The sequence below is a fragment of the Aythya fuligula genome, chromosome 2 (genome assembly GCF_009819795.1).
Source record: "Aythya fuligula isolate bAytFul2 chromosome 2, bAytFul2.pri, whole genome shotgun sequence".
Taxonomy (NCBI): Eukaryota; Metazoa; Chordata; class Aves; order Anseriformes; family Anatidae; genus Aythya; species Aythya fuligula.
Genome location: NC_045560.1, coordinates 158,971,664 through 158,990,638, shown reverse-complemented (window position 1 = coordinate 158,990,638; position 18,975 = coordinate 158,971,664). Strand labels below are relative to the sequence as shown.

The window sequence follows — 18,975 nt, the reverse complement described above, 5'->3', positions numbered from 1 at the left end:
CATACCCCATACCCCACACCCCATACCCACACCCCACGCCCCATATCCCACCCCATACCCCTCACCCTATACCTCCCAACACCCCATACCCCATACCCACGTCCCGTGCCCCACACCCCCCCCCACACCCACCCCACACCCCCCGTCCCGCCCCGTGGCCCCGTCTCTGCCCCCGGGGCGGTGCCGCCTTCGCCCTCCTGTCCTGGTGCCAACTTCCCAACCCCATATCCCCGGCCCCAAATGCGGGCCCTGAGAGCTCGGCGACCCCACAGGCTCCCGGCCATGGCGGCGGCGGCGGCGACGTCTTTGGGGTCGGGGTCGGGGTCGGGGGTCTTGGGGTCGGGGGGTCCCCGGCCCCCGGTGCTGAGCGGTGCCACCATGAACCCGGCCGTGCGGCGCGTGGAGTACGCCGTGCGCGGCCCCATTGTCACCCGCGCCCTACAGCTGGAGCAGGAGCTGCGCCAGGTATGGGATAACCCCACACCCCCCCGACCCTAAAACCCCAACCCCGAAACCTTGGGGACGCCCCCTTCCTCAAATCTGGGATCCCCCTCCCCAAATCTGGGACCCCCTCTCCAAATCCGGGACCCCCTCCCCAAACTGGGACCCCCAGCACCGGGGACCCTATAACCAATTTGGGGTCTCCAGCCCATGCCAAGGACCCCAAAGCCCCCCCGACCCTAAAACCCCAACCCCGAAACCTTGGGGACACCCCCTTCCTCAAATCTGGGATCCCCCTCCCCAAATCTGGGACCCCCTCTCCAAATCCAGGACCCCTGGCACCGGGGACCCTATAACCAATTTGGGGTCTCCAGCCCATGCCCAGGACCCCATAGACCCCCTGACCCTAAAACCCAAACCCCGAAACCTTGGGGACGCCCCTTCCTCAAATCTGGGATCCCCCCCAAAATCTGGGACCCCCTCCCCAAAACGGGACCCCCGGCACCGGGGATCCTATAACCAATTTGGGGTCTCCAGCCCATGCCCAGGACCCCATAGACCCCCTGACCCTAAAACCCAAACCCCAAAACCTTGGGGACACCCCCTACCCAAATCTGGGACCCCCTCCCCAAACTGGGACCCCCAGCACCGGGGACCCTATAGCCATTGGGACTCCCAGTTTGGGGTCTCCAGCCCATGCCCAGGACCCCATAGACCCCCAGACCCCTAAAACCCCAACCCCGAAACCTTGGGGACGCCCCTTCCTCAAATCTGGGACCCCCTCCCCAAATCCGGGACCCCCTCCCCAAACCGGGACCTTCGGCACCGGGGACCCTATAACCAATTTAGGGTCTCCAGCCCATGCCCAGGACCCCATAGACCCCCCGACCCTAAAACCCCAACCCCGAAACCTTGGGGACACCCCTTCCCCAAATCCGGGACCCCCCTCCACAAATCCGGGACCCCCTCCCCAAATCTGGGACCCCCTCCCCAAACTGGGATCTTCGGCACCGGGGACCCTATAACCAATTTGGGGTCTCCAGCCCATGCCCAGGACCCCAAAGTCCCCCCGACCCTAAAACCCAAACCCGGAAACCCTGGGGACGCCCCTACCCCAAATCCGGGACCCCCTCCCCAAACTGGGACCCCCAGCACTGGGGACCCTATAGCCATTGGGACCCCCAGTTTGGGGTCTCCAGCCCATGCCCAGGACCCCATAGACCCCCCGACCCTAAAACCCAAACCCTGAAACCTTGGGGACGCCCCCTCCTCAAATCCGGGACCCCCTCCCCAAATCTGGGACCCCCTCCCCAAATTTAGGACCCCCCCCAAATCCAGGACCCCCAGCACCGGGGACCCTATAACCATTGGGACCCCCAATTTGGGGTCTCCAGCCCATCCTATAGACCCCAAAAGACTCCCAGCGCCCCCCCAGTGGCCGGGACCTGTTCCACCCAACCCCCCCCCATATTTATGGGGTCCCCCAAACCGGGGACCCCCCCCATAAACCCCAAGACCCCCCCCAAACCCTGGCACCCCCACCCCACTGACCCCAAACCCCCAAACCTGGGACCCCCCCCCCCCAATTTCCCCCCCCCAAACCCACAGATTTAGGACCCCCCCCCTCCCCCATATCCCCCCCTGTCCCTTGTCACCCCCCCACCCCCCCGTGTCCCCAGCTGGGCACTTTCCCAGTACCTCCCAGTACCTCCCAGTGCCTCCCAGTACCTCCCAGTGCCTCCCAGTGCCCCCCCCAACCCCATAATTGTCCCCTTTTGTCCCCTCCTGTCACATCCCGGGGGGGGTCCCCGTGTCCTTTACCCCCCCCCCGGGTTCTCGGGACCCCCCCCGTGTCCCCCCCGTGTCCCCCCCGTGTCCCCCCCGTGTCCCCTCCCCCCCCGTGGGCAGAGTCCGCCCGGGGCCAAAGTCCAAACCCGGGGGGGGGTGGGGGTGGGGACGGCCCCGGTGACCCCGTTACTGCCTGGCCCCGGTGGCCCCAGTTAGCCCAGTGTCACCAGTATGCCCGTGTCACCCTGTCCCCGTGTCCCCATAATGTCCCCATAATGTCCCCATAATGTCCCCATAATGTCCCCATAATGTCCCCATAATGTCCCCATATCCACCTGTTCCCAGTTATCCCAGTATCCCCAGTATCCCCATATCCCCATATTGTCCCCATAATGTCCCCATAACGTCCCCATGTCCCAATGTCCCCATGTCCCCAGTTATCCCAGTATTCCCATAATGTTCCCATAATGTCCCCATACCCCATATCCCCATAATGTCCCCAGTTATCCCAGTATTCCCATAATGTCCCCATAATGTCCCCATAATATCCCCATGTCCCCAGTTATCCCAGTATCCCCTTATCCCCATAATGTCCCCATATCCCCATATCCCCATATCCCCAGTTATCCCAGTAACCCCATATCTCCCTGTCCCCATATCCCCAGTTATCCCAGTATCCCCATATCCCCTTATCCCCCTGTCCCTATATCCCCATATCCCCATGTCCCCAGTTATCCCAGTATCCCCGTAATGTCCCCATAACCCCATAATTTCCCCATAATTTCCCCATAATGTCCCCATAATGTCCCCATATCCCCCTGTCCCCATGTCCCCAGTTATCCCAGTATCCCTATAATGTCCCCACAATGTCCCCATATCCACCTGTTCCCAGTTATCCCAGTATCCCCAGTATCCCCATATCCCCATATTGTCCCCATAATGTCCCCATATCCCCCTGTCCCCAGTTATCCCAGTTATCCCAGTATTCCTATATTCCCATATCCCCAGTTATCCCAGTATCTCCATGTCCCCCTGTCCCCATGTCCCCAGTTATCCCAGTTATCCCAGTATTCCCATATCCCCATAGTGCCCCCATAATGTCCCCATATCCCCAGTCATCCCAGTATCCCCTTATCCCCATATCCCCTTAACATCCCCACAATGTCCCCATAATGTCCCCATATCCCCATGTCCCCAGTTATCCCACTTATCCCAGTATCCCTGTCTTCATATCCCCATGTCCCCAGTTATCCCAGTATCCCCATATCCCTATAATGTCCCCATAATGTCCCCATATCCCCAATATCCCAGTATCCCCCTGTCCCCATAACCCCATAATGTCCCCAGTTATCCCAGTATCCCCATAATGTCCCCATATCCCCAGTTCTCCCAGTTCTCCCAGTATCCCCATAACGTCCCCATAACACCCCCATACCCCTCACCCCATGCCCTCCCTCACCCTGTACCCCCACCCCCTGACCCCTAACCCCCTGACCCCTTGACCCCATGACCCCTTGACCCCATGACCCCATAACCCCTGACCCCGTGACCCCTGACCCCGCAGGGTGTCCCCAAACCCTTCACGGAGGTGATCAAGGCCAACATCGGCGACGCGCACGCCATGGGGCAGAAACCAATCACCTTCCTGCGCCAGGTACGGGGCCGGGGGTCCCCCAGTGTCCCCAGTATCCCCCAGTATCCCCCAGTATCCCCCAGTGTCCTCTGTGTCCCCAGTGTCCCCAGTATTCCCAGTGTCTCCCAGTATCCCCCAGTATCCCCAAGCATCCCCCAGTATCCCCCAGTATCCCCCAGTATCCCCCATTATCCCCCAGTACCCCCAGTGTCTCCCAGTAGTGCCCCCCAGTGTCTCCCAGTAGTGCTCCCCAGTATCCCCCAGCATCCCCCAGTACCCCCAGTGTCTCCCAGTAGTGTCTCCCAGTATCCCCCAGTATCCCCCAGTACCCCCAGTGTCTCCCAGCAGTGTCTCCCAGTGTCTCCCAGTACCCCCAACATCCCCCAGTCCCCCCAGTCCCCCCAGTGTCTCCCAGTAGTGTCTCCCAGTACCCCCCAGTGCCCCCAGTAGTGCCCCCCAGTCCCCCCAGTAGTCCCCCCAGTACTCCCAGTGCCCCCCAGTACGCCCAGTAGTGTCTCCCAGTGCCCCCAGTACCCCCCAGTACCCCCCAGTCCCCCCAGCAGTGTCTCCCAGTCCCCCCAGTAGTCCCCCCAGTCCCCCCAGTAGTGCCCCCCAGTGCCCCCAGTCCCCCCAGTGCCCCCAGTAGTGCCCCCAGTATCCCCCAGTGCCCCCAGCAGTGTCTCCCAGTGCCCCCAGTATCCCCCAGTGCCCCCAGTACGCCCAGTTCCCCAGGTGGCGGCGCTGTGCGTGTTCCCGGAGCTGCTGCAGGAGGCCGCCTTCCCCGAGGACGCCAAGGCCAGGGCACGGAGACTGCTGGCAGCGTGCGGCGGGCACAGCGCCGGTGGGGGGACAGCAAGGGGACAATGGGGACAATGGGGACAGGGGGGGCTATGGGGTCAATGGGGCTGATGGGGACAATGGGGTCAATGGGGACAATGGGGGCAATGGGGACAATGGGGGTGGTGGGGGCAATGGGGACAATGGGGTCAATGGGGGCAATGGGGTCAATGGGGATGATGGGGTCAATGGGAACAATGGGGACGATGGGGACAATGGGGGTGGTGGGGGCAATGGGGACAATGGGGACAATGGGGTCAATGGGGACAAGGGGGATAATGGGGGTGGTGGGGACAATGGGGACAATGGGGACAATGGGGTCAATGGGGACAAGGGGGATAATGGGGTCAATGGGGATAATGGGGTTGGTGGGGGCAATGGGGACAATGGGGTCATTGGGGATGGTGGGGGCAATGGGGACAACGGGGACAATGGGGATAATGGGGATAATGGGGTCAATGGGGACAATGGGTAAGATGGGGACATTGGGGGACCATGGGGATGGTGGGGACAGTGGGGACAATGGGGACAATGGGGGGGACAATGGGGACATGGGGGGAATGGGGACAGTGGGGTCAATGGGGACAATGGGGACAACAGGGACAATGGGGCTGGTGGGGTCAATGGGGACAGTGGGGTCAGTGGGGACCATGGGAACAATGGGGGGGACAATGGGGACATGGGGGGTGATGGGGGGACAATGGGGGTGGTGGGGGTGATGGGGGTGGGGGGATTTGGGGACAATGGGGATAATGGGGACAATGGGGACAATGGGCATGATGGGGTGCAATGGGGACAGTGGGGATGATGGGGACACGGGTGACAATGGGGACAGGAGGACCATGAGGATGGTGGGGGCAATGGGGACAGGGGGGACAGGGACAGTGGGGACAATGGGGACAATGGGGGTGGTGGGGGCAATGGGGATGATGGGGACAGTGGGGATGGGGGGATTTGGGGACAATGGGGACAATGGGGGTGGTGGGACAATGGGGACAGTGGGGACAGTGGGATTTGGGGACAATGGGGACAATGGGGGTGGTGGGACAATGGGGACAGTGGGGACAGTGGGATTTGGGGACAATGGGGACAGGGGGAACCATGGGGATGACGGGGGATGATGGGGGCAATGGGGACGGTGGGGGGACAATGGGTGAGATGGGGACAGTGGGGACGGTGGGGACAGTGGGGACACTAGGAACAGTGGGGACAATGGGGTCAGGGGGGACAATGGGGACAATGGGGGGACAATGGGGACAGGGAGCTGGGGGAGCCACAAGGACCATGGGGACAGGGGGACAGTGGGGACCTTGGGGACCTCGGGGACACCTCAGGGACAATTTGGGGACCTTGGGGACAATTTGGGGACAATTTGGGGACATTGGGGTCCCCCCCCAGGTGCCTACAGCGCCAGCCCGGGCATCGAGGCCATCCGGCAGGACGTGGCGCAGTTCCTGGAGCGCCGCGACGGGGTCCCCGCCTGTCCCCAAAACATCTTCCTGGCCACCGGCGCCAGCGACGCCATCGTGGTGGGGACCCGACCCCGTGTCCCCGTGTCCCCATGTCCCCATCCCGGTGTCCCCATCCCAGTCCCGGTGTCCCCATCCCAATCCCAGTGTCCCCATCCCATCCCAGTGTCCCCATCCCAGTCCCGGTGTCCCAGTCCTGGTGTCCCCAACCCCATCCCGGTGTCCCCAACCCCATCCTGGTGTCCCCATCCCTGTATCCCCAACCCAGTCCCAGTGTCCCCAACCCCATCCCGGTGTCCCCATTCCAGTGTCCCCAACCCAATCCCGGTGTCCCCAGCCCCATCCCAGTGTCCCCAACCCAATCCCAGTGTCCCCAACCCAGTCCCGGTGTCCCCAGCCCAACCCCAGTGTCCCCATCCCAGTCCCAGTGTCCCCAACCCAATCCCAGTGTCCTCATCCCAATCCCAGTGTCCCCAACACAGTCCCAGTGTCCCCAGCCCCATCCCGGTGTCCCCAGCCCCATCCCAGTGTCCCCAACCCAGTCCCAGTGTCCCCAACCCCGTCCCGGTGTCCCCATCCCAGTCCCAGTGTCCCCATCCCAGTCCCGGTGTCCCCGTCCCATCCCCGTGTCCCCGTCCCCGTTCCCACGCCCGGCGGTGGCACGGCCACAAAGGTCCCTTTGTGCCACCCCTGGCACCGTCCCCTATAGGGGAGGGGACATTTAGGGGGGAGGGGGGGGGGGACACACATTTGGCTCCGGTGTCCCCATGGCGCCCGCTGGCACGGACACGGCGTCCCCGCGGCGTCCCGGCCCTACAAATGTCCTTGTTCCCACGCTGTCACCGTAATGTCCCCATAAAGTCCCCTAAATGTCCCCATAAAGTCCCCTAAATGTCCCCATATTGTCCCCAAAATGTCCCCATAATGTCCCCTAAATGTCTCCATAAAGTCCCCATAATGTCCCCATATTGTCCCCATAATGTCCCCATATTGTCCCCAAAATGTCCCCATAAAGTCCCCTAAATGTCCCCATATTGTCCCCAAAATGTCCCCATATTGTCCCCAAAATGTCCCCATAAAGTCCCCTAAGTGACCCCATAAAGTCCCCAAAATGTCCCCATAATGTCCTCTCAATGTCCCTGTCCCCACAACGTCCCCAGCCCCATAATGTCCCCTCCCCACAGTGCCCCCGTCCCCACACTGTCCCCGTCCCCTTGTCACCCCCATCCCCTTTCTGTCCCTGTCCCCGTCCCCTTGCTGTCCCCTCACTGTCCCTGTCCCCTTTCTGTCCCCCTCCCCGTGTCACCCCCTCCCCATGTCCCCATATCACCCCGTCCCCATGCCACCCCCTCCCTGTGCCACCCTGTCCCACCACGTCCCCGTCCCACCCCAACCCTACATCACCCCATCCCCATAACCCCATATCCCCATTTCCCCATGTCACCCCCTCCCAATGCCACCCCGTCCCCATGTCCCCATATCACCCCAACCCCATGCCACCCCAATCCCACATCACCCCAACCCCATGTCACCCCATCCCCATATCCCCATGTCCCCATGTCCCCATGTCCCCATGTCCCCATCCCACCCCAACCCTACATCACCCCAACCCCATATCCCCATGTCCCCATATCACCCCAACCCCATATCCCCATGCCACCATGTCACCATGTCCCCATGCCACCCCATCCCCATGCCACCCCATCCCCATGTCACTCCATCCCCATGTCACCATGTCTCCATGTCCCCATGTCCCCATCCCACCCCAACCCTACATCACCCGAACCCCATGCCACCCTGTCCCCATATCACCCTGTCCCCATGTCCCCATGCCACCCCCTCCCCATCCCACCCCAACCCTACATCACCCCAACCCCCTGTCCCCATGTCCCCATCCCACCCCAACCCCATGTCCCCATGTCCCTATGCCACCCCATCCCCATGTCACCCCAACCCCAATCCCATGCCACCCCATGTCCCCATGTCACCCCATCCCCGTCACCCCAACCCCACGTCACCCCAACCCCATGTCACCCCCTCCCCATGTCCCCGTATCACCCTGTCCCCATGTCCCCATGTCACCCCAACCCCATGCCACCCCATCCCTATACCACCCCAACCCAACATCACCCCCTCCCCATGCCATCATGTCCCCATATCCCCATATCCCCATGCCACCCCCTCCCCATATCCCCATGCCCCCATGTCCCCATGTCCCCATATCCCCGTATCACCCTGTCCCATATCACCATGTCCCCATGTCACCCCAACCCCACATTTCCCCAACCCCATATCCCCAACCCCATATCCCCATATCCCAACCCCATATCCCCATATCCCAACCCCATATCCCCATATCCCCATATCCCCAACCCCATATCCCAACCCCATATCCCCATATCCCCATATCCCAACCCCATATCCCCATATCCCATGTCCCCATATCCCAACCCCATATCCCCATATCCCCAACCCCATAACCCCATAACCCCATAACCCCATATCCCCATATCCCCATATCCCCATATCCCCGTATCCCCCTGTCCCATATCACTATGTCCCCATGTCACCCCAACCCCATATCCTCATGTCCCCATATCCCCATATCCCCAACCCCATATCCCCATATCCCCATATCCCCAACCCCATATTCCCATATCCCCATATCCCCATAACCCCATATCCCCATATCCCCATATCCCCAACCCCATATCCCCATATCCCCATATCCCCAACCCCATATCCCCATATCCCCATACCCCCATATCCCCATATCCCCATATCCCCATATCCCCATATCCCCAACCCCATAACCCCATAACCCCATATCCCCATATCCCCATATCCCCATATCCCAACCCCATACCCCCATATCCCAACCCCATACCCCCATACCCCAACCCCATATCCCAACCCCATATCCCCATACCCCCATATCCCCATATCCCCATACCCCAACCCCATATCCCCATACCCCAACCCCATACCCCCATACCCCCATACCCCCATACCCCCATACCCCCATACCCCAACCCCACACACCCCATACACCCCTTTATCCCCATATCCCCCCAGAGCATCCTGAAGCTCCTGGTGTGCGGCGAGGGCTCGGGGCGCTGCGGGGTGCTGGTGCCGGTGCCGCAGTACCCGCTGTACTCGGCGGCGCTGGCGGAGCTGGGCGCGGTGCAGCTGGGCTACCTGCTGGCCGAGGAGCGCGCCTGGGCCCTGGACGTCGCCGAACTGCGCCGGGTGCTGGGAGAAGGGAGGCGGCGCTGCCAACCCCGAGCCCTCTGCGTCATCAACCCCGGCAACCCCACCGGTACGGCGGCACCGGTACCGACAAGGGGACTGGGTGGGGTCATACTGGGGGTTCTGGGGTCAGACTGGGGGTCCTGGGGTCATACTGGGGGTTCCTGAGGTCATATTGGGAGACCTGGGGTTGGATTGGGAGTGCTGGGGTCATACTGGGGGCACTGGGGTCATACTGGGGGCACTGGGTTGGACTGGGAGCAGCCCCACCGGTACGGCAGCATCGCCGCCGACAAGGGTACTGGGTGGGGTGCAGGGTGGTGGGGTGGGACTGGGGGTAATGGGGTCATACTGGGGGTCCTGGGGTCAGACTGGGGGTCCTGGGGTCAGATTGGGAGTGCTGGGGTCATACTGGAAGACCTGGAGTCATACTGGGGGTCCTGGGGTCAGATTGGGAGTGCTGGGGTCGGATTCGGAGTGCTGGGGTCATACTGGGGGCACTGGGGTCATACTGGGGGCACTGGGTTGGACTGGGAGCAGCCCCACCGGTACGGCAGCATCGCCGCCGACAAGGGTACTGGGTGGGGTGGGGGGTGGTGGGGTGGGACTGGGGGTAATGGGGTCATACTGGGGGTCCTGGGGTCAGACTGGGGGTCCTGGGGTCAGATTGGGAGTGCTGGGGTCATACTGGAAGACCTGGAGTCATACTGGGGGTCCTGGGGTCAGATTGGGAGACCTGGGGTCGGATTCGGAGTGCTGGGGTCATACTGGGGGCACTGGGGTCATACTGGGGGCACTGGGTTGGACTGGGAGCAGCCCCACCGGTACGGCAGCATCGCCGCCGCCAAGGGTACTGGGTGGGGTGCAGGGTGGTGGGGTGGTACTGGGGGCCTTGGGGTCATACTGGGGGTCCTGGGGTCAGACTGGGGGTCCTGGGGTCAGATTGGGAGTGCTGGGGTCATACTGGAAGACCTGGAGTCATACTGGGGGTCCTGGGGTCAGATTGGGAGTGCTGGGGTCGGATTCGGAGTGCTGGGGTCATACTGGGGGCACTGGGGTCATACTGGGGGCACTGGGTTGGACTGGGAGCAGCCCCACCGGTACGGCAGCATCGCCGCCGCCAAGGGTACTGGGTGGGGTGGGGGGTGGTGGGGTCATACTGGGGGTTCTGGGGTAATACTAGGGGTCCTGGGGTCATACTGGGGGTTCTGGGGTCAGATTGGGAGACCTGGGGTTGGATTGGGAGTGCTGGGGTCATACTGGGGGCACTGGGGTCATAGTGGGGGCACTGGGATTGGACTGGGGGCACTGGGGTCATATTGGGGACAGTGGGGTTGGACTGGAAGCAACCCTACTGGTATGGTGCCGCCATGGGCACTGCGTGGGGTGGGGGTACTGGGTTGGTACTTGGGGCCCTGAGGTCATATTGGGAGACCTGGGGTCATACTGGGAGACCTGGGGTCATAGTGGGGGCACTGGAGTCATACTGGGAGCAACCCTACTGGTATGGCTCTACCGTGGGCACTGCGGGCACTGCGTGGGGTGGGGTTACTGGGGTGGTAGTGGGGGTCCTGGGGTTGTACTGGGGGCACTGGGGTCAGATTGGGAGTGCTGGGGTCATACTGGGGGCACTGGGGTCATACTGGGGGTACCGGGGTTGGACTGGGAGCAACCCTACCAGTATGGCGCCGCCATGGGCACCATGGACACCGTGGGCACTGTGTGGGGTGGGGGTACCAAGGTCATACTGGGGGTCCTGGGGTCATACTGGGAGCCTGGGGCTGAACTGGGAGCCCCAGTGTCCTTCTGGTACCGGGGCTGGGCCCCCAATACCCTACTGGGGCTGGGACTGCCCTGCCCTATCAGTACTAGGGCTGGGACCCCAATACTCTGTTGGGATGGGGACCCCAATACCCTACTGGTAATGGGACCATAATACCCCACTGGGACCCCAATACCCTACTGGTAATGGGACCCCAATATCCTACTGGGACTGGGCTCTCCAGCACCCTACCAGCACTGGGCACCCCAGTGCCCTACTGGTCCTGAGACCCAAATGCCTTACTGGGACCCCAACACCCGGCCCCCAGTGCCCTACTGGTCCTGGGACCCCAACACCCTACCAGTACTGGGCTCCTCAACAGCCTACTGGGACTGGGCCCCCAGTGCCCTACTGGTAATGGGACTCCAATATCCTACTGGGACTAGGCTCCCCAGCACCCTACCGGTACTGGGCCCCCAGTGCCCTACTGGTAATGGCACTCCAATATCCTACTTGGACTGGGCTCCCCAACACCCTACTGGGACTGGGCCCCCAGTGCCCTACCGGGACTGGGCTTCCCAACACCCTACCAGCACCGGGCACCCCAGTGCCCTACTGGTCCTGAGACCCAAATGCCTTACTGGGACCCCAGTGCCCTACTAGCACCAGTCCCCCCAGCACCCTACCGGTCCCAGTACCCCCCACCTCCCCGGCGCCCCCCCCCCACCCCGCGCCCCCCTTAGGGCAGGTGCAGAGCCGCGAGGACATCGAGGCCGTCATCAAATTCGCCTACGAGGAGCGCCTCTTCCTTTTGGCCGACGAGGTGAGTGACGGCGACCCCGACCCTATAACCGCGTGTCCCCTGACCCCAAAACCCCAAAACCCCCCAAAAAAACCAAAACAACCCCAAAAAACCCCAAAAAAAAACCAAAACCCGCGTCGACGCGCCGCTCGCACCTCAAAACCCCCCCAAAAAAACCAAAAAACCCCAAAAAACCCCAAAAAACCCAAAAAAACCCCAAAACCCGCGTCGACGCGCCGCTCGCACCTCAGGTCTACCAAGACAACGTCTACGCCGAGGGCGCGGCCTTCCACTCCTTCAAGAAGGTTTTGGCCCAATTGGGGCCGCCCTACGCCGACACCGTGGAGCTCGCCTCCTTCCACTCCATCTCCAAGGGCTTCGCCGGCGAGTGCGTGGCGCCGGGACCGGGTGGGGGGGCACCCATGGGTGCTGGGGTTTAGGGGGCGCCGGGGAGTCTACGGGGGTGAGGTGGGGGAGTATGGGGTGGGGATGGGGATGTTGTGGTTCTGTGGGGGTTGTGGGGTGGGGTGGGGTGGGGTGGGGAGGGGGTGGGCCCGTGGGTGATGTGGGGTTGGGTGGGGAGGTGGTGGACCCATGGGTGCTGTGGGGTGGGGATGTGGTGGAGCATGGGGTGGGAATAGGGACATCATGGCCCTATGGATCCTATGGGGTGTCAATGGGTATATGGTGGCCCCATGGGCCCTATGGGGTGGGGTGGGGATGTTCTGGATCATGGGGTGAGAATAGGGACACTGTGGCCCTATGGATCCTATGGGGTGGGGATGGGAATGTGGTGGCCCCATGGGAGCTATGGGGTTGGGTGGGGATGTATTGGATCACGGGGTAGGAGTAGGGACACCACGGCCCTATGGGTGCTGTGGGGTGGGGATGGGGATGTGGTGGCCCTATGGGTGCTATGGGGTTGGATGGGGATGTGGAGGACCATGGGGTGGGAATAGGGACACTGTGACCCTATGGAGACTATGGGGTGGGGATGAAGATGTGGTGGCCCCATGGACCCTATGGAGTGGGGTGGGGATGTTCTGGATCATGGGGTGGGAATAGGGACACCGTGGCCCTATGGGTGCTATGGGGTGGGGATTGGGATGTGTTGGATCACGGGGTGGGAATAGGGACACCGTGGCCCTATGGATCCTATGGGGTGGGGATGGGAATGTGCTGGCCCCATGGTCCCTAAGGGTTGGGGTGGGGATGCGGTGGTCCATGGGGTGGGATATAGGGACAGGGCGGCCCTATGGGTGCTATGGGGTGGGAATGGGGATGTGGTGGCCCTATGGGTGCTATGGGGTGGGGTGGGGATGTGTTGGAGTATGGGGTGGGAATAGGGACACCATGGCCATATGGCTACTATGGGGAGGGGATGGGGATGTGGTGGTCCCATGGGTGCTATGGGGTTGGGAGGGGATATGGTGGTCCATGGGGTAGGAATAGGGACACCACGGCCCCATGGGTGCTGTGGGGTGGGGATGGTCTGGATCATGGGGTGGGAATAGGGACGTTGTGGCCCTATGGGTGCTATGGGGTGGTGATGGGGATGTGGTGGCCCCATGGGTGCTATGGGGTTGGGTGGGGATGTATTGGATCACGGGGTAGGAGTAGGGACAGGGTGGCCCTATGGGTGCTGTGGGATGGGGATGGGGATGTGGTGGCCCCATGGACCCTATGGAGTGGGGATGTTCTGGATCATGGGGTGGGAATAGGGGCATTGTGGCCCTATGGGTGCTATGGGGTTGGGTGGGGATGTGGAGGACCATGGGGTGGGAATAGGGACACTGTGACCCTATGGAGACTATGGGGTGGGGATTGGGATGTGTTGGATCACAGGGTGGGAATAGGGACACTGTGGCCCCATGGATCCTATGGGGTGGCGATGGGAATGTGCTGGCCCCGTGGTCCCTATGGGTTGGGGTGGGGATGCGGTGGTCCATGGGGTGGGATATAGGGACAGGGCGGCCCTATGGGTGCTATGGGGTGGGAATGGGGATGTGGTGGCCCTATGGGTGCTATGGGGCGGGGTGGGGATGCGGCGGTCCATGGGGTGGGATATAGGGTCACGGCGGCCCTATGGATCCTACGGTGCAGGTGCGGGTTCCGGGGCGGGTACGTGGAGGTGGTGAACATGGACCCCGAGGTGCAGCAGCAACTGGCCAAACTGGTGTCGGTGCGGCTCTGCCCCCCCGTGGCCGGGCAGATCATACTGGACGCCGTCGTCAACCCCCCCCAGCCCGGGGAGCCCTCCTACGAGGGATTCATGGCGGTGGGTGCGGGGCGGGGGCGGGATGGGGTTGGGATTGGGGATGGGATTGGGATGGGATGGGGATGGGATTGGGATGGGATTTTGATTTGGATTGGGATTGGGATGGGGAAGGGATGGGATTGGGGTGGGATGGGATCGGATGGGATGGGGATTGGGATTGGGGATGGGATGGGATTGGGATGGGGATGGGATTTTGATTTGGATTGGGATTAGGATAGGATTGGGAATGGGATTGGGATTGAGATTGGGATGGGGATGGGATTTTGATTGGGATTGGGATGGGGATGGGATTGGGGATGGGGTTTGGATTTGGATTGGGATTGGGATGGGATTGGGATGAGGATGGGGCTGGGATGGGATTGGGAATGGAATGGGATGGGGAAGGGATGGGATTGGGATTGGGATGGGATTGGATCGGATGGGATGGGGATTGGGATTGGGGATGGGATGGGGATGGGATGGGATTGGGATGGGGATGGGGTTTTGATTTGGATTGGGATTAGGATGGGGATGGGATGGGGATAGGATAGGATTGGGAATGGGATTGGGATTGAGATTGGGATGGGGATGGGATTTTGATTTTGATTGGGATTGGGATGGGGATGGAATGGAATTGGGATGAGGATGGGATTGGGAATGGGATGGGATTGGGATTTGGGATGGAATGGGATGGGATGGGATGGGGTGGGACAGGATGGGAATGGGAATGGCACAGGATGGGGATGGGACAGGATGGGATTGGGAATGGGATTAGGAAGAGATGGGATTGGGATTGGGATTTGGGATGGAATGGGGTGGGATGGGGATATAGGGGATATGGGATGGGATTAGGGATGGGATTGGGGATTGGGATGTGGATTGGGACTGGGAATGGGGATATGGGATGGGATTGGGATTGGGATCTGGATTGGGAATGAGATGGGATGGGGATGGGGATTGGGATAGGATGGGATGGGGAATGGGATGGGGATATGGGATGGGATTGGGATCTGGATTGGGAATGGGATGGGAATTGGGATTGGGATAGGATGGGATGGGGAATGGGATGGGGATGGGATGGGGATATGGGATGGGAACGGAGCACACGCGATGGGAACGGAGCACACGGGGCAGGGATCGATTACATAGGGTGAGATATAGGGACACATGGGGTGAGATATCGGGACACATAGTGCGAGCTCAACCCCACCACGCCCCCATTTCCCCCATTTCCCCCATTATTTCCCCCATTATCCCCCCCACTCCCCCCCCCCAGGAGAAGCGGGCCGTGCTGAGCGCGCTGGCCCAGAAGGCGAAGCTGACCCAGGAGATTTTCAACCGCACGCCCGGCATCCGCTGCAACCCGGTGCAGGGCGCCATGTACGCCTTCCCCCGCATCGAGCTGCCGCCCCGCGCCCTACAAGCGGCCCAGGTAACCCCCCCCTTGGGGCCTAGGGGTCACCCTAAGGTGTATGGGGTCACCCAAAGGTCGGGGTGACCCAAAGGGTCGGGGTCGTTCCCCCCCCCTAGGCGCAGGGTCAGGCCCCCGATATGTTCTTCTGCATGAGGCTGCTGGAGGAGACCGGGATCTGCGTGGTGCCCGGCTCCGGGTTCGGGCAGAAGGAGGGCACCTTCCACTTCAGGTAAAGGGGTGGGATTGGGATTAGGGGTGGGATTAGGGGTGGGGTTGGGGGTAGGGTTGGGGGTGGGTATAATGGGATGGGGTGGGGTTAGGGGTGGGGATGGGGATGGAATGAGGATGGCCACATTGGGATGGGGTGGGATTAGGGGTGGGATTAGGGGTGGGGTTGGGGATGGGTATAATGGGATGGGGTGGGATTAGGGGTGGGGATGGGGATTGGGATGGGATTAGGGGTGGGGATGGGCACAATGGGATGGGATTAGGGATGGGGATTGGGATGGGATTAGGGGTGGGATTAGGGGTGGGGTTGGGGATGATTGGGATTAGGGGTGGGATTAGGGGTGGGGTTGGGGATGGGTATAATGGGATGGGATGGGATTAGGGATGGGATGGGATTAGGGGTGGGATTAGGGGTGGGGTTGGGGATGGGTACAATGGGATGGGGTGGGGTTAGGGGTGGGTATAATGGGGATGGAATGAGGATGGCCACATTGGGATGGGGTGGGATTAGGGGTGGGGATGGGGATTGGGATGGGATTAGGGGTGGGATTAGGGGTGGGATTAGGGGTGGGTATAATGGGATGGGGTGGGGTTAGGGGTGGGGATGGGGATTGGGGGTGGGATTAGGGGTGGGGATGGGCACAATGGGATGGGATTAGGGATGGGGATTGGGATGGGATTAGGGGTGGGATTAGGGGTGGGTATAATGGGATGGGGTGGGGTTAGGGGTGGGGATGGGATGGGATTAGGGATGGGATAGGATTGGGATGGGGATTGGGGTGGTTTGGAATGGGGTGTGGGGTGGGGATGGGGTTAGGGACGTGAATGGGGGCGGGGATGGGTTGGGATGGGATTAGGGGTGGGATTAGGGGTGGGATTGGGGGTGGGATTGGGGGTGGGTATAATGGGATGGGGTGGGGTTAGGGGTGGGGATGGGGATTGGGATGGGATTAGGGGTGGGATTAGGGGTGGGTATAATGGGATGGGGTGGGGTTAGGGGTGGGGATGGGGATTGGGATGGGATTAGGGGTGGGATTAGGGGTGGGTATAATGGGATGGGGTGGGGTTAGGGGTGGGGATGGGGATTGGGATGGGATTAGGGGTGGGGATGGGCACAATGGGATGGGATTAGGGATGGGGATTGGGATGGGATTAGGGGTGGGGTTGGGGATGATTGGGATTAGGGGTGGGATTAGGGGTGGGTATAATGGGATGGGGTGGGGTTAGGGGTGGGGATGGGGATTGGGATGGGATTAGGGATGGGATTAGGGGTGGGGTTGGGGATGGGTACAATGGGATGGGGTGGGGTTAGGGGTGGGGATGGAATGAGGATGGCCACATTGGGATGGGGTGGGATTAGGGGTGGGGATGGGGATTGGGATGGGATTAGGGGTGGGATTAGGGGTGGGATTAGGGGTGGGTATAATGGGATGGGATGGGATTGGGATGGGGATGGGATTGGGATTATTAGGGGTGGGATTAGGGGTGGGATTAGGGGTGGGTATAATGGGATGGGGTGGGGTTAGGGGTGGGGATGGGGATTGGGATGGGATTAGGGATGGGATGGGATTAGGGATGGGGATTGGGGTGATTTGGAATGGGGTCAGGGGTGGGGATGGGGTTAGGGACATGAATGGGGCCGGGGATGGGGATGGGATCGGGATGGGGATGGGATGGGAATTGGGGATGGGATTGGAATGGGATTAGGGATATGGGATTAGGGATGGGATTAGGTCCATCCCCCCCCTCCAGGACTCCCCACCCTCCCCAGGACCCCACCCCCACCCCCCCACGATCCCACAACGTTTCCAGAGCCCCCCCGTTAAAAAAAAATCCCCCAAACCACCTGGGGACTACGGGAATCCTCCTAATAGGGCGGGGGGCACACCGTGGGGGTCCCTAATCCCATTGTGTCCCCCCCCCCCCCAGGATGACCATCCTGCCCCCCGCCGACAAGCTGCAGGTCCTGCTGCAGAAGCTCAGCGCCTTCTACACCAAGTTCGTTAAGGAATTCTCCTAACGAGCCCCCCCCAAATCCCCACCCCCCCCTAATCCCAAAAAAATAATCCCGTCCAACCCCCTGCGGGGCCCTGCGCGGGCGCTCCCGGGCTCGTTTTAGGGGGGTCGGGGGGCGGATGTTGGATATCCCCTAATAAAGCATCAGCGGCAGCCGGCGCGTCCGCGGGCGTGGGGGGCACCCATGGGTGGCCCCTCCTGGCGGGTGGGGGGGGTCCCATGTCCTATGGGGTGCCTATAGGGTGCCCATGGGGTGTCTATGGGGTCCCGTGTCCATGGGGTGCCCCGTGTCCCCGTGGTGTTCCATCGTTCCCGTTGTGTTCCTTGGCTATGGGGCGCCCCATATCCATATGGTGCCCCATGTCCCCATGGGGTCCACGTCTATGGGGTGCCCCATGGGGTGCCCCATGTCCCCATGGGGTCCCATTGTCCCCATGGTGCCCCGTGTCCCCATGGGGTGCCCCATGTCCCTATGGTGTCCACGTCCCCATGGTGTCCTCATCCATGGGGTGCCCCGTGTCCCCATGGTGTCCACGTCCCCATGGTGTCCATGTCTATGGGGTGCCCCACGTCCCCATAGTGTCCTTTGTCTATGGGGTGCCCCATATCCATACGGTGCCCCATGTCCCCATGGTGTCCACGTCCCTATGGTGTCCCTTTTCTATGGGGCGCCCCATATCCATACGGTGCCCCATGTCCCCACGGTGTCCCACATCCCCATGGGGTGCCCCACGTCCTCATGGTGTCCCATTGTCCCCATGGTGTCCCTTTTCTATAGGGTGCCCCATATCCATATGGTGTCCCATGTCCCCATGGGGTGCCCCATGTCCCCATGGTGTCCACGTCCCCATAGTGTCCTCATCCATGGGGTGCCCCATATCCCCATGGTGTCGACGTCCCCATGGGGTGCCCCATGTCCCCATGGTGTCCACATCCCCATGGGGTGCCCCATATCCTTGTGGTGTCCCATTGTCCCCATTGTGTCCCTTGTCTATGGGGTGCCCCATATCCATACGGTGCCCAAGTCCCATCGCATCCCACGTCCCCGTTACGTCCCCCACCCCATTATGCCCCACATC

The 18,975-nt window shown here is 61.6% G+C and overlaps 1 protein-coding gene across 1 annotated transcript; it reads left to right on the top strand.

Moving 5' to 3' along the window:
• Nucleotides 1–175: 175 nt before the first annotated feature.
• On the top strand, nucleotides 176–18,049 carry GPT (glutamic--pyruvic transaminase). The gene is made up of 11 exons (XM_032182257.1): nucleotides 176–465; nucleotides 3,794–3,883; nucleotides 4,595–4,703; nucleotides 6,098–6,228; nucleotides 9,244–9,487; nucleotides 11,923–12,002; nucleotides 12,233–12,369; nucleotides 14,085–14,259; nucleotides 15,515–15,670; nucleotides 15,769–15,881; nucleotides 17,810–18,049. Exons 1-11 carry the CDS (start codon nucleotides 241–243, stop codon nucleotides 17,898–17,900), a joined length of 1,551 nt encoding a protein of 516 aa, XP_032038148.1. The 5' UTR covers nucleotides 176–240; the 3' UTR covers nucleotides 17,901–18,049.
• The last annotated feature ends 926 nt before the right edge of the window (nucleotides 18,050–18,975 follow it).